Source organism: Scomber japonicus, chromosome 17 (assembly GCF_027409825.1).
Source record: "Scomber japonicus isolate fScoJap1 chromosome 17, fScoJap1.pri, whole genome shotgun sequence".
Lineage (NCBI taxonomy): Eukaryota > Metazoa > Chordata > Actinopteri > Scombriformes > Scombridae > Scomber > Scomber japonicus.
The window spans coordinates 11,291,254-11,307,599 of record NC_070594.1 but is presented as its reverse complement, the minus strand read 5'-3'; the positions used below and the strand labels follow the sequence as shown (position 1 = coordinate 11,307,599).

Sequence of the window (16,346 nt, the reverse complement as noted above, 5' to 3'; positions counted from 1 at the left end):
GATAGAAAATAACGTTATAGTGCAAATCACTGGACAAATATAACCATTTATTATTTTTTTCATTTTTAAGTCTTTTTCCATGATAACAGGTGAGGCACGGCCTCACCTGCCTCCCCTGACCGCACGTCACTGACTAAGTTATTATTTTGAGAGTTCCTCATAATTTTGAGATACTAAGCAATTTGAGATATTGAGTAATTATTTTGAGAAAATGTCTCATCATTTTGAAATATGAAGCCATTATGTTTATGATCTTGTCATCACATGGCAGAAATGGGCTTCCATAGTAATGAAGTAATATAGTTTAAAAAATAAAATGTAAAGGGAAAACCAAATTCCAGCATAAGCTTTCCTTCAGGTTGTGTTCAGTGGGAGCCAGTTGATTTTGAAAAGTGCAAATTGCTGCCACGTGTGAGGACAGAGAAAAAGAAAGAGGGCACTGCAATACAAGTTGGAAATCCCATTGATCTCCATTAGGGCTATATCTCACTGCACTTCAAGGTGGAAATACAGCTTTGGCCTTGTGAGTGTGTCTGCGCCTGATATCTTTTACTTGAAGTTGTCAGCATATGGCTCATGATCTGTAGCCAAATGAGACCATGGCATATGCCAAATTTTAAAGTAATACATTAATGTAACCTTATTTATTCTGTTTTACAGTTCATTGAAATTAATCATAGTTATTGCTGCTTCTTAATGTCATCGCTGTTCAAATATTTAAGCAATGTCTGGCCTATGATTAATGTAGGTGATGAAACTAAATTATGATAAAGCTACATAGTCTATAAATGAATGTGTGAAGCATTAATTGGCCTGATGTAAACATCTTAAATTAAAAATGTAATTTCAAACATTGAGAACATGTAATAGCTACGTGGTTTGATTTGGATGAAACTTGGAGGGGTTAGATTCAGGCTGGAGGTGCTTGCCTTATGAAGAAGTTGTTATGAGTACACCATGTATATTTTGAGGCCATTACATTCATTACTATTCAAGTTAAATATGTTACAGTGTGTAATGTGGGGTAATTGCTTACTTTTGTTTACTTTTGAAGAGCCCCCTTCATGTAGTAACACCATGCTGCCACAAGAGTGTGATCACACTACATAGCAGAACCTCAGCATACACCTCTGGTTTTCCAATTGTATGACACACACATAAATACACACACACACACACACACACAAACACATAATCCAGTTTGTATAGCATGCAACTATTTTCCATGTAATTCAATACAAGGGGGTGTGAGTGAAGTTTTTGGATGAACCCTGTCTGTAGGTCTCGTTTGTTTAATCAAAAACACACCTACCCTGACTACTGGGGGGCAGATTTCCAAAAACAATAAAGCTGTGCAATAAATGAGAGCTGACAAGAGAACGTTACCTCCACTTCTGTCTCCATGGAAACTTGCCTCGCTGGTCATTCGGTGGGTATGGATGATATAGACCGGGGAACACACAGCTCTCTCTCTCTCTGTGCATCAATCCACTTAACACTTCTGCCTTCTCTTAAGACGTTTCGTCAGTGTCACAACAACTCAATTCATTCAATTTATCTCACTGTGGAGGAATTAAAGGCCTGCTTGACATCTATGCTGAATATGCTTTTGAATTCACTTCAAACCTATTTCTTTGAAGAAAAAATAAAGAAGTGATGTGGAAAAGATGATTGAAAGCGTATGTCTAGAAGGTGCTTCTCAAACTATGAGATGTGATCAAACATTCATACATAAAGCTGGATTATCTGAGAAATGTCGTCGCCACCTTTGAGTCTCACTCTTGGTAACTGAGTAGTATGATGCCCTCTAAAGATCTAGACAATGCACACTTTTTGCCCCCCCCCCCTCCCTCTTTCTTTGCTGTAGTTGCATAGCAACAGAGGAGCTGCTAGCTCCAGTTGTGTTAGTGGTGGGAGCGCGCTGCACAGAGAGGCACTGGCTCGAGATTAAGCCTGTCTCAGCTTCAATTATGAATGGGTTTCCACTGCCACACGCCTCCAAAATGGCACCACTCAGATTGATAAGGCATTGAGGAACTCTTTGGGTACACTTAACTCCTTTACTTCCTTCCCTAAGGGGAATGCTGAGTTTGACTTTAATCAGAAGTATTGAACTTAAATGATTAGAGGAAGTAAATGAATAATTAACTGGCGGAAGAGGCATGGTTATGATAAGACCCTTGTTGATGGGAATATGTGAGGTTAATGATTGGGGTCAGTCTTGAGAGCAAATTAAAGAGTCTCCAGTCTCACAAAGCTAGCACTCTACCAGTAAATGGGGGTTAGTGTGTGTTGCATGGTGAAATGAAAGAGGGATGAAGAAGGGTGATATGGTTTCTTGAAAGTCGTTGCTATATTTAAACTAGGAATTTTCAGGGGAAAAAATGGTGAAATTGGAAGAAATCAGCTGCTAACCAGTAATGCTGTAATTGAAAGTATCACAGCACTTAACACAAGACAGTATATGCCAACGACTTCAATAGTATCTTTGATTTTTTTCCTGGTCTGATTCAAGTCCGTCCAAAAGAACAGCCAAACTAATCTTCTGCAACTTGTATTTTTTATTATTGCAACCAACTGGAAGACAATACATCACATAAACATCATTGTAGTTTCTCAGAAAATGGAAAACAAAATAAAACAACATTTATATATTTTTTGCCACGGTATTGGACAACGTTGATATTTACATGTAGTGATGAAATAGGTCTTGAAATCATTCTTTGGCAATATGATTGCACAATAAGGAGAGAATTGAACATTTACTGAAAAATCAACACCTGGGTGTACTCTGGATCACATCTCACAGATCAATAACAGTTTTGCATTTTGACATCTCTAACCTATGGCTTTCCAATATTCAGCTCAGACAGTCACCAAAAAGAATGGCAGTATTGTAGATTATTTTGTCAGAGAGAAAACAAAACAGAAAATAAAAATGCGCATAAAAACATCAACAAATAAAAAATGGCAACTACTTTTTTTTTTCAGAGCGTCACACTGTGTGTTTGGCAGGTTTGAAAGAAACACTTGTTTTAGGGGGCTGTTCAGGCAGTGAAATATATTTGCTTTGCTTTAAAAAGTCCCGGGTATATGTGTTACTGTTTTTCCACGACACGTAGGTCAGGAGTTCATCCTTGCTGCATGTCACTGGGTGAGTCAGAGGAAAAAAGGTGGTTGCTAAAGCAACACATCCTCCCCTTGACATGCCTCTTGCCAACTGAACACGTTATTAGTCTCCACAACAGTGGATTGTTACTGCAAATACAGCAGAATGCTTGACCTGGGCTGCGGGAGCACTCAGACAGATATCAGACGAGAGACGGATGGCACACAACAAGAACACCGACACTGACTGACTGTCTCCTTTTAGCCTTTTTTATACGTCAGCATGGATACCATACAAAATGCAAAGCCAGTGATGCATGCTACAGGTGGCAAAAGACTGTACCAGTGGATGGGACATGCATTTGTTTGAACGCTTGGCTCACTGACAGTCACTCAACATCCATTCAACTTGAACAAAACCTTGTCTGACTGCTGCTACGCCAATGCACATAGCTTCAACCAAATCCAGCTGCGTTTAATATGCACTGTACCTTTGCAAGTGAGGGAAAATTAATACTTTAATGCAATTCCTGTTTCAGCAAATGCATGCCAAATAGCGGCAACGCGATATCTATATCACTTCTGATGCAAAGAATGGCAAAGCTTACTACTGCCCATGTGAATTTCAATCAAGTCAGTTTTTTCATTAAAGTGAGATACACCTTGTAAAATGGGTCTCATAGCAAAATATATTTTTAAAAAACAGCCTCTGATCTCCAGAATGGGCTACTGAGAAAAATATGTGAGACTGTATGGCAGCTTGACATCCACAATGGCATGTAATACCTTTAATAAAAGAGTTAATTAACAATACTGTATGTAAATTAGAAAACAAACTTTTTTTTGATTCATGCCATCTCCTACATTCCTCTTTCTTTTCAGTTCCTCCCAAGTAGCCTTTTTTTTTTTGTGGAGATATGAGGTTCTGTCAGGACACCAACAAAGTTTCCCATTCCCGTCTGTTCCATACATTTACACTGAACAATGCCAATGGAAAATAAGGACACATGTACATATACACACAGGAGAAAATAAAAACAATACTGTTATAAATAAAGACAGGTAACGTTCTGTCAAAACATGTCAGAGACATGACAACAGAGGTACTGAGGGCAGGCAGGCAGGCAGGCACAATGTTAAAGGGTGTGTGTTCCTGGGCACATAACCTCACACACTCTACAGACGTGTTCTGAAATAACACCGGGGTTAACATTGAACACCTAAATCACTGTACAGGCAGAAGAAGACGGAAGCCCACCCCTAAGAGGTGATTCAGCTGGCCTACATAGCCTGAACCGAAGCCCAGAGGTGGCACCCTCGGGCCTCTAATTGCAGAGTGATCTCCCACGTTTCCTCCCTGAAGACGTGTCTTTGAAAACCCGCTCAGTAAAAGAACCCAAAGGATTCAAAAGAAAAAAAAAATCCAATATAATCACGGGTATAAGAATTGGCGGCAAAACTTTTTTTTCCTTTCCTCTAGGATCAAGGTTTATATGAAAATAAGTCATGCTTCATGCTAAATACATTGTTTATCTTACATGATCTTTGAATAAAAAAGATTTGCTTTTTATCTTATTTACAAGCACCCATGCAATATAACTGAGAAAGTCCTGCAGGTCAAATTGCTTCAATTAAGAAAGGAAAAAAATAAAATATTTTCTAACCTTTTTACAGAGTTGTCCACACGGGACAAATTGCTTATATCTTCATGAGGGTAGAGTGAGGGTAAACAGACACAAACAGAAATCTAAACCCACAGTTTATGTATATAGTTCTTTGACATTGTAAAATGAATAGGAAGGTGTGGTAGCTACTGGTAGCTACGATATCTATACCAGGTATCTACGTCTATGGACAGAAGTACTGGGGGAAGTTTTAGGGACGTTTACATTATGCAACAACAACAACAAAATGAAGGAGATATTGCCTCAGACCCGGCACACTATCCATCTTTATGGTGATAAACATGAGCTTTTTTTATTTTAATATATTTTATTCTTAAATACTATGAGTGCTCTTGAAATAAACCATGTCTTTACCCATGATGCTTTTATTATAAGTGGCGTAAAATAATCTTAAGTGCATGAATACATATCACATTGGGTTTTACAATTATTTTGACACTTAAGGTCATTTCTCTCTAGCTCTTCGACTTTACTACTATGCCTCCTGTTTCTGCTCTTTTTTTTTGTCAGCTGTCGTATCGGCTACATGAAGCAACCTGGTCGCTTATCTTTGGCACAGTCTCACATTTGTGCTCGTGGATGTAGGAGAGTGATGCTAGTGAGCGGCCAAGAGAGCTCTAAGTCTTGTTATAATAGGCTTGTCTCGTCGGCTCTGCCGTCTTTGCTGGCATCACTGCAAGATTGCTACAGATTCACATAGAAACAAACAGGTAAGACAAACAGCCATCTTCTGTTCATGTACTGTACGCTCCTCAATGTGATTCGGTTTTGTCGTGTACAACTTTTCCAAATTAGTGACAAAACATGCTTTTTTTATGGCTTTCATCCCCAACAAAACAACAAAAACAACAAAGACACATGAGAAATACCCATTGATGTTAGTGTTGCTGAACATGTAGGAAAACATAGATTTTTGATATTGCCACAAATAAGTAGGATTCACCTAATGCCCTGCAGATAGATAGAGGGAGATGAGAAGTGTCCGTAGAGACTAATGCTGTAGTAAGTTACCTGTTGACCTATTTGTGTATTGTATATGTGTCTGTGTGCTAATGTGTGTGTGCGTGCTTTGACTTGTATAACGTCTGTATGTGTTTGCATGACTATGTACTTGTTCTATATGTGTCTCTTAGTTTCTCAGGGCCTCTTTCTGCTCCTTCTGGCCCTTGGCGGTGCGGTTTGTGATGTTGTTGAGGCAGGCTCTGACACCCGCCAGGTGGAGAAGCGACCCCGCCGCCTCCTTCATCTCCTCGTCGTCGCTCTCCGGTGGCTTCTCCACCGCCGCCGCGCGCCGCTTCTTCAGCGGCAGCGTGTCGCTAATGCCCCTTGCTCGGTTTTTGGTCCAGGGCAAACTGCTTCCTGCCAGAGTCCCAGCTCCTGCCCCTGAACTACGTCTCTGTCCGCGCAGGGGCTGCTGAGAAATGTAGGTAGCGCCGGCAGTTGTGACGTGAGAATCTAGCGGGATCTCCCGTGGCTCGGGTTTGACGTCTGACTGGATCTCCACAGCGATGATGTCGTCGTCGTCCAGGGGACAGGAAGGGTCGTCGGCCTCAGAGGAGCACAGCCTGCTGGGGGATTTGGCGGTGCTGTAAGTGTGGTCGTCCTGGAGGTCCTCACTGCAGGGTGGAGGAGAGTAGCGGGATGGGCTGTCCTGTCCTCGGTTTAGATAATCTCCCAGGGATGATCTGTATGAAGCAAGGACACAGAGCGGGAGAGAATAATGTTACTCCTGCTGTCACACTACGAGCCAGGTGGCCTGCCTCTATACGCTTCACTCCACTGAAGCCTGTTCCATTTTGCTTTGCATTTGACTAGAAAGCAAAAATGTTCAGGTGATAATCTATCACGCTCAAATAGCCCCCTAAGGACTAATGTGCATATTTCTCAGGTCAGATTAAAACCTTGTATCTCCAAAAAGAGGTAGCCTTTTAGGAAATGAGCAGACTCATTTCCAGATTGCCACCTATGCATTTTTCAAATGACACCGTGCATTTTGAGCAGCTTTCATGGTCCCTAAGGTTGAGGAACTTGCTCAGCACATAAAGGACCTTGCAAGCTTTAAAGGCAGAACACCACAGAATGACAATTCTGCAGTGAAGCTGTTTAACCACTGTCCACCAGTTTATACATTACAACCACTACACATATTTTGCTCTATTAGTCCGAAGACACTTTTCTCTGTGAGACATTAAAGGACAGGGGTGTATTCTGACAACCAATAAATCAAATGATGCTTCAGCAGTGTGCCCTGTCCCCCGGACATTTTCTCCCTTCAGAATGAGAGGGTTAGCATATTAATATCTTATAAGAAAAACATGCACCCCTTACAGTGATCAAATATTCACTGCATACCTTTAGTGAGCCTTTGGGTATGTTTAATTCATTATGCAGTGTGGGCCATCATACTCTTATGCTCCTATGATGGATGTGCATGTCCATGCATGCTCCGAATGTTCTTTGAATCATGAGGCCTCTCCCTCTAATAAACCTGTTTGTGTGTGCGTATGAGAGACCGTTATACAAACACACCTGGATAAAATGTTCTGAGCGGTGAGGAGCGTGTGAATGCCTCTGAATTCTGAACACAATAAAGATGTAGTTATGTAAACTATCAGTGGAAATTTTTGTTGCGAGGTAGTACGCCGTTTGTTTTGTGTATGTGTGCTTTTGTGTTTGTTTGAAGGCCACTGTATGTACGCACGTGGGTGTGTCTGTGTACGTCTGTGAGGGAATGTGTTTGTGCTGGGAAAGCCCTGATTGACATTAATTACACGGTTGAGAGTGACGGGAGTAAAGTTTACCAACCTTATGGCCGAGGTTCTGCTCCCCACGGGGCTTACAGGTAGGGGTCTTATCACAGGGAAGAGTGCCTGGCTCCTGACACGGGCACCATTTTGGATAACACCACGAGGAACTGAAGAGAGAGAGAGAGAGAGAGTGCAGAAAACACACAGATTTAAACAAGATATACACAGAAGTCCGTGCCACATTAGCTCACAATACACACAGACGTCTGACGAAACACACACAGATACAACTACACACGCAACACTCAAATGCATTTCAAAGTTAATCCTGAGGATGGAAGGAGACACAGAGGAAGCTTCTCCAAACACGATTGGACCTCGATAAGACCCGGGAGCAGCTCGATGAGCATTCACTGACCGTCTGAGGAGGCCAACAGGGCAATATTGATGAGCAAGGCAAGGTTAAATTGAGCGGGAAAGCGTCATAAATGAGTTAAGGCCGCTGCGAATCATTCAATTACCAACGACCGCTGGGCTCGGCTAAATCCAGCCTGTCTAAAGCTGTGGCTGAACAGTAGTCAGCGGGAAGTTAAAGGGAGACTGCTTTTAAAATTCAAGAATAATACTTTTATTTACCTATTTGTTTACTTCTTTTGGGTTTTAAACTTCGAGTTCCCCCTAAACTCAAAAATGTTTTTCCTACAGTTTGAATGTTAGAGCTTTACTGTGCAGAGTTTGACACTAGAAGGCTGTTTACATATTCATCTGCTGAAAGTGGAAAGTTTCTTTCGGCTCAATAAAAATCCAATTTTATTTCTACGAGCATGATTTATGACATCACAACTAGTTTGGAAGCCAATTCTGGTCCAATTTTCAACTTACAAAAGTGTGATGTGGAAACTTAAAGCCTCCGGTGCATTTACACTGAGAATTTACTTTACAGTGAAGAAGGAGACATCTTGTGTCCACCAGTTAAACCTCTGAAATGAACAATATCCAAAAGTAGAGTGTTTATACATTTTAAAATATGTTTGGAGGGGATCTTTAAAATTAATGAAATGTATTTATACACAATGATGCAAACTGACAACTTGAACAACGTTTTAGAAGTTTGTTATACATGTATTAAAGGGGTGCTAAAGTTAAGAAAGAATGAGGAAGAAGAAAAGTGAGAGGCAGAGATATCCTGACTTTTAGCCTTTAGTTTGGGTTAAGCTCCAAATATTCTTACATTTTCCATAATGCAACTCAAGAGCACCATTCATTACACCGCACTCCTGTCTCCTAAATGCCAACTTCTATCAAACCCCATACATCAGGTTTGTAATGCAGGTTTTCTGTTAAAAATTTTAAACCTCAAGCCAAAGTGAGATAACCAGGATGATATGATCCTTGGGAGAGCTGCTTCCACAGCCATAGAAGACATCATGCAACTGTTTAAATACCTTGCATGGTACTCCTTGTGATGATCAAACTGAATTTCATGTGTAAAAATCAGTGGAATGCCCCTTTAAAACTTAAAAAACACCTTATTTACATACAGTATGCTTCCACACTGAAATTTTTAAATGCATAATTTCCTTTTACTTCTTCTTACAGGTTTTTGATTCTGTCATGAATCTCTAAAAGTGACACTCCAGTTTGCCAAGTTCAAGGAACCCTTGGTGGACCTCCGAGATAGGACTGTGTTGAGGTGTAGATTTGGGGAAGAGGGCAGAAACATTGCAGAAGGGTTCCAAGTTCCCAATTTATCTTATCACTTATCTTCCATGTACTGTCCATGAGGTCAAAGTCAGTAACCAAGCAGAGAGGACATTAGTCAGAATGGAGATGAAAAACCAAATGACAATGCTAACCAAGTCTCAATGAAACAGGAGAACCTACCAGAAGGACAACCATCTCCACAGCACTCCATCTAAGTGCCATATTGCTCTACTGAATAAACAGGCATATGGCAAAGCCCACCTGGAGTTTACCAAATAGTGCTTCATCTGATCTAATGAGACAGAAATGGAACGCTCGAAAGCCTGAAAGCCAAGAATTTACAACTAGCAAAAACCAGGTGCTGCTTATCACCTGGTTAATGTACTCTCTACGCCGAAAAAACTGAGTTGGCACCATCAAACGAATGGAATCAAATACACACAGGTCTTCTCCATAGCACACACTACTTTCCAGCCATACAACACCCTGAAACACTCAGCAAGGATAATAGATTGGCTTTGTAACAAATCCCTTGAATGTCCTCAAGTGGCCCACCAAGTGGACACCAAACCATTTGAGAGCAGATCACAGTTTACCAACGCTCCTGATCCAATCTGACAACTGAAGACTTAAAGCTGTTGTCGCTGTCAGTGCATCCTCTGTCTCTGTTTATTGTGGTTCATATTTAAATTAAAGTTTTGTTGCATTAAAGGAATAGCTTGAGAAGATGGATACCTGTTTTAATGTCTGTAGATTGCATTTGAAGGTAGTGCTAGTCGGTTAGCTTAATTTAGCATAAAGGTAATATGACTACCAGCACCTTTAAAGCTTACTTTCTGGCTTACTATATCGGGTTCTGTACAAAAACCTGAGTGTAAAAACTGATTATGCTAAGTTAACTTGCTTTGCTCCATACTTAATGGACAAAAAAAAAAGTTAAACTCTCAGCAAAAAAGTGCATAAACGTAATTCCCAAAATGTTTCTTTAAAAGTTCTGAATTTGTTTTCACTTTCCAATTAAAATGAGGTTGTTGACTAAGAGAGAACCATGAGAGTTAAACTTCTGTCAAGCTATTAACCTACATGACAGGGAATTCATTTAAAAAGACGGTTCAGTGTACACTGGGAGGTTTTGGAGATACTTTTTTGGTTCAGAACCAACAGTGTCTCAGTATAAAAGTCACTCTGGGACGAAAACAAACATGCAGGACTTGTAAGTAATTATTTGTTTTTGATGGAGCTTCAGATTTTCCACCAAGGTTCGACTTTTTAACTCTGGTTTCCTACTTACGGTGGAGAGATCTGAACATTTCCACATACAGTACTGAACGTGCTGTGAGGTGGTCTTAAGGCTTTCAACACTGAAACAGCTGTGAAATACCATATGTAAATTTATATTTTTATTAATATGAATGAAGAGAAGAGATAAGATGAGAAGAACAGTGTATGTGTACATCTGAGCCAAAAACTGTCATTACTCAAGGCTGGCTGCTCACCACAGACATCCCAGTTCACTAAAACAGCTGTCATTTTCATCTCTGGGGTCAGTTTGCATTTCGCAAATGATGACCTGCTGTTTGCTCTGTCTGCTAGAGAAGTATTCATAAGGCACAGATTCTAAAAATGTTTTACCACAGCATCAACACTGCTTTTTTTCCGATCTTTGCCCGTACCGTAAATTTATGATCAATGTTATGACGAGAAATCTGACTCAACCCAGGAACCGTAAGCTCATTAAAGCATACAAGTTGTCATGATGAGGCCTCCAAGAAAATGATGGTTTATTTGGTTCTGAATCATGTTGTAACATGCAAAGATGAATTATACTCTGTTTGTCATTGTTGGCGTGTTTTGTAGCCTTTCCCTTTTGCTGGCTATGTCCACAGTAATCTTATTGACTCCAGTTAGTGTGGCTCTGCCCCTGATATCTCCAGCTCTGCTCTCCATAACCTTATAAGTAAGTCCCTGCACAGAGTCTCTTTTGTAATCTTGATCACTCACTGCGTGGTTGTGTGTGTGGGCAGTGCATTAGGTCTCCCCGGGTTGACATGCACACCCACCCCCCCCCCCCCCCCTCCACCCCTCCCTTTTCAAACTCCCCACCTCTCGCTCCAGTAAGGCTTTGGGTTGCCATAGCAACGGCTCCCCTTCCACATGCCACAGAGTGGTAGATCATGCATCAGCAGAGAAAGTGATAGAGGGAAGGAGAGCACGCTGGAGAGAGAGTGAGAGAGAGAGAGAGAGAGAGAGAGAGAAACGGGGGAAAGGAAATACCAAGCTGTTTGACATGGCCTCTCATAGCTCAGCGACACACTCCTGACCACCACTGTTTACCCTAGATACACACACACACACACACACACACACACCTCTACAGCACAGACATAGACAGTTCTCCTCCACTTATATGTGTGTGTGTCCTGGTTTCTCCACCTCCTCGCTTTTGCTGTTTGAATCTCTCAGCAAACCCTTTTCTCTTTGTCTTTCTAATTCCGTCCTCTCTTGTTGATTTCTTTCTCTCTCCATCGATCTTGCTGCCATTCTATGTATAGTGGTGACTCATATCTCTGACTGAGCGTGCACGCCGTCTCTGCAGGTAAAAAGCCTGGGACATATGCTGAGGAGATGAGGTGACAAACTAAGCCGGGAAAAAGAGCAGGCAGCGCTCCTAAAGCCTGTCCTCATTCACTGAGATTGAGCAATATATTTTACAAGCTCAAAGCATAAAAAAAACCCCACTCTGCTTGGTAGGAGAAAGCAGGTCACGCTGAAGAAAAAAAATGTAAATACAGAAGAGAAGAGGTGTCTGTCTGCATCTCTGCCTTTTTCCTGGAGAGAAAATATCCTCTAGTCTGTCTTTTTTCCTATGTCTGGTCAGCTGCTTTGGCTTTCTGTCTGCTTCCTACGTCTTCGCCTGCCGCCTGTCTCCCTGCCTGCCTGCCTGCCTGTTTTCCAGGGCAAGCGAAGCCCTCAGCTCCCTCCCCTCTCCGCTCTCATGTGCCGTATACGCACTCAGCCTCCTTTGCTCTCCTGTTAAATGAGTTCCACATGGCCCTGCAGGCTGCAGTCTCTGCACAGCCAGCAGAGGAGCGGAGACGCTTACGCACATGCTCACTGAACTCACATCCACACACACAAACACACAGTCCGAAGGTTCAAAGGTCACTCACAGCAGACCTTGCGAACGCAACTGTTTGAAAGTGGCCTCTCGCTCAGTCAAAACACCCCCCCCCCCCACACACACACACCCCCCCCCCCCCACTCCTGTCTATCTGCCTGCTTGGCTGCCGTGTGTTAAACTGAGTACAGAGTCTGAGGGCAGGATGCATACTAATGTTGTCTGACTGGATCGCTGGTGGGCTGAAAATGCTGGCAATTTAACTGGTTGGCTAACTGGCTTGTCTATCTGACACTCCAGCTGAGTGTCTAAGTGGTTGGCTGACTGACATGTGCTATGACTTACAGGGGGGGTAGACAAAATAATGGCAACACTTAATTACGAGTAACTCAATAATCCATTTAAACAGCAACAAGCATGAGTCATATTAGGCCGAATGCTATCAGCGGTATATAATCTGTATTGATCACATTCTTTGGGTTAGCTGGTTAACTTTTACATCCTGTTCTTGTCTGTTTGTGGAAAGTTTTTCATGATTCTCAAGTTTGTTTTTCTTTTGAAAAACTAATATTTTAACCTGCAGTTTGGACAGAGATACTTCTTCTGCTTCTCATTTTGCTTTGGAAACTTAAAGGAGCGCTCCATCAATTTTACACATAAAATTCACTTTATTTGTCATGAGGAAAACTACACAGCCTGTAAAAACAGCCTGTAAAATATCCCTGATGATGTCATGGGGTTTATCAATTTGGGCTTGAAGACTTTGAAAACTGTGAGCGTGGAGTTTGAAAGATGTGAGCATTCATCAGACAATGAGGGCCTGACGAACGGTGCTACTGAGTTGCCTTATAGGAAATGTAGGATCCAGTCTTTTTGGAGCTGTAGTGTTGATTGCCTGGCTTCTTTAATAGATAACAAATCCTGACATTGCCATTTGACCTTATAATGACAGCTTTGTAGAAGTATTTTCAGTTGTGACTATGGTACCATTAATTTGTCTTCCCCCTGCACAGTGATGAAAACTCACAGTATTTCAGTGTACTTACTAATACATAGGTGGAAAGTAACTAAGTACATTTACTTAAGTACTGTATTCAGTGCACATTTTTGGTACTTGTACTTTATTTGTTATTTACTTCTATATTTTCACTTGTATCACAGCAGTATATTTATTATTTTAACTGACCTCCACCTCGACCAGCTTCTTGATTGAAAGTTTCACTCCAGTCTGCATATTGAGTCATTTCACTTTTGATACTTTGAGTAAATTGTAAATTGACAAATTAATTATTTTTTAAGCAAAAATGTTTGTTTTCAGCTTCTTAAATGAGGATTTGCTTGTGTGTGTATGAATGTCTCAGTAAACTTTATCTTTGAGTTTTGGACTGCTGGTCGAAAATAAGCAATTAGTAAAATGAGAAGAAATTGCAGAGTTGTGTAATAATGTGTGAATACATATAATCCAGCAGAGATAAATCCTATACATTTTTTGAACCTTCACAATGATTGTGTTGTGCTGTTATGTTGTAATTAAACACTTAACAGCTGGTCAGATACACCGTCTTCACAGCTGACAGGCTAATAAAGCCTTAGAACTGGTTCCAAATTAATGCAACTGAAATTAGGTTCCTTCTTAACACAAGTACTTAAATAAAATAGGAAGACTAGAGTAGATCCTCTATAATTTAGAGCTATTGAATGATGAATTTTGGGGGTTGCGGAGGTGGGGTGATGGGTTGGGTTAAGGACACGACTACCAGGCATTGTCCTTGCGTTCATCCTGAGTCACAGGGAGAGGCAGATTTCAACCCACATCAGCTCAGAGTGGAGAAGGTCTGAAAGCTCTGGGAATGGGAGATGGAAGTAATAACAGAGGGCACTAATAGCCCCAAACTCACTCTCTGGCAGTCCACCTCTCCACCCACCCCCCACCCCCCTCCACCCCCATCTCTTTTTTCCTTGTCTTTGCCTCTGGCTGTCTGTCACAACTTTCTTACTCTGTGCTGCCTCCAAATATCACGCCCGACCATTCTGCATCGTTTCTCTTCAAAAACACATTACACATTTACAAAGTTTCCTTTTCCCATTTCTCCCTGTCACATGAAGTCTTCCTCTCTATCTGACCGTCTATCCGTCCATCTGTCCATCTGTCCAATCGACCAGCCCCTCAGACACATCACTCTCTGATTGTGTGTGTGTGTGTGTGTGTGTGTCTAGAGGGAGTCCAGGTTTTCAGACACTCTCTCCAACCTCGGCTCCTTGACCATTACTACTCCATTATCAGCGGCGATGGAGGGCGCGCCACAGACGCCTAATGTATCCATTTCCCCCTCCATTTAGGACTCGGCAGCCCAGCGAGCTCCTGGAGTGCTCCCTGATTGGGATTGAATGTCCATTTAAACTGCCGTCCAGCCACCAGGGAGGGATGGGAGGGGATGGAGGAGAGGAGAGGAATAATGGGAAATACAGGGAAAAGGAGGTGTATAAGAGTAAAAGAGTGCATGTTGTGTGCTTGGAATGAGGAAAGGAGGCGAGGGGATTGCTCCCCTGTCTCCAAGTCTCTGATTCGAAGCTGAGATTTTCTCTCTCCCTTCTCTTTCTTTCCCTCTCTCACTTGCTATGTCTCTATCACTTCTTCCTCTTTTCTTTTTTTTTTTTTTTTTTTAAACTTTCAAATACGCCTCCGTAGAAAAGCATTCCTCCTTTGGCGCCGAGCCAAGTGTCAGAACTCAGCACTCGGTATTCTCAAGGTGCGCTTCTAAAAAGAGGGATTTGGAATTGAGATGATTGGAGTTGGCACATCCGTAGAGGGTGGTGGTGGTGGGGGGGGGGGGGGGGGGGTAGGGTGAGGGAGAGAGTGAGACAGAGAGAAAGAGAGAGAAAGAAACAAAGAAATAAAGAAAGACAGACGGAAAGAAGCAGATCACACACACACATACAGTACAAGACTTGCGGAGGTGAGACGGTACCTTGTAGGAGAACTCCTCCGTTCTTTCTGAAGAGGGGACTCCCCGACCACAATGGAGGACTACAAATGGAGAGATTGCCAAAATAAAAAAAAAGAAGAAGAAGAAGAAGAAGAAGAAGGGATGGGGTGAGGGAGAGAGAAAGAGAAAACTGGTCAATCATTTGATCATGTTGCAGCAGCCAACCAGCCCAGCAGGCTTCATCACGAGGCAGATAGCAAGGCAGGAATTTGAGCCCATAAGCCAGTGCTTCTGATTATAGTGATTAGATTCCCGGGTGTCCCACTGTTGCCATTATTCCCTGTGATTACCTCGGAGAATTACAGCCTCGCCGCTGTAGTCCATGGGGGTAATTTCTCATGACAACCCCCCACCACCCGCCACTGGTCCATTCACACACATTCAAAAAAAAAAAACAAAAAAAAAAACTATCAACGCACACACATTTAACACAAGCTCATGTCACACAGGCATGTTTAAAACAGACGTGTGTACAGTATGACTCATTGAAACACAGGCTTACAGTCATGTACTTGCTGCACACACACACACACACACACACACACACACACACACAAAGCCGGGGACTCGGTTAAGGTGATCATTGCACCACTAATGAAGAAGGTAATGACGGCATTTCTCACATAGACGGAGACATCTTCACTCACACATATGCACACACACACAAGAAGACAAAAGGTACAGTTCTGCTGGTAAATCTATAATTTTAAGACAAAAGGAGAGAGAGGGATAGGGATAGAGGAAGAGAACGAGAGGGAGAGAGAGAGAGAGAGAGAGAGAGAGAGAGAGAGAGAGCAAGAGAGAGAGAGAGAGAGAAAGAGAATGAGAGAGAGAGGGAGGCTGTAAGAGCTTTTCCAGGTTGAGTGGTCTTTAGCTCCCCATTTGGCAACACGTCTGACTGCTCCTTTCTTTTTTCTCTGGGCTGTTTCTCTACCGTTTCACAGACCAAACACAGTCAGTGTGTGCCTGACAGCATAGATCTCGGTCATATGTACAC

The 16,346-nt window shown here is 42.0% G+C and overlaps 1 protein-coding gene across 1 annotated transcript in view; it reads right to left on the bottom strand.

The window, feature by feature from the left end:
• Window positions 1–2,549: 2,549 nt before the first annotated feature.
• The window catches only part of LOC128377433 (forkhead box protein N3-like), a 59,088-nt gene continuing 45,291 nt past the window's right edge, over window positions 2,550–16,346 (bottom strand). The window contains 3 exon segments of the mRNA XM_053337383.1: window positions 2,550–6,478; window positions 7,599–7,707; window positions 15,332–15,390. Of these exon segments, the coding sequence (XP_053193358.1) occupies window positions 5,923–6,478; window positions 7,599–7,707; window positions 15,332–15,390 (724 nt within the window). The 3' untranslated portion in view covers window positions 2,550–5,922.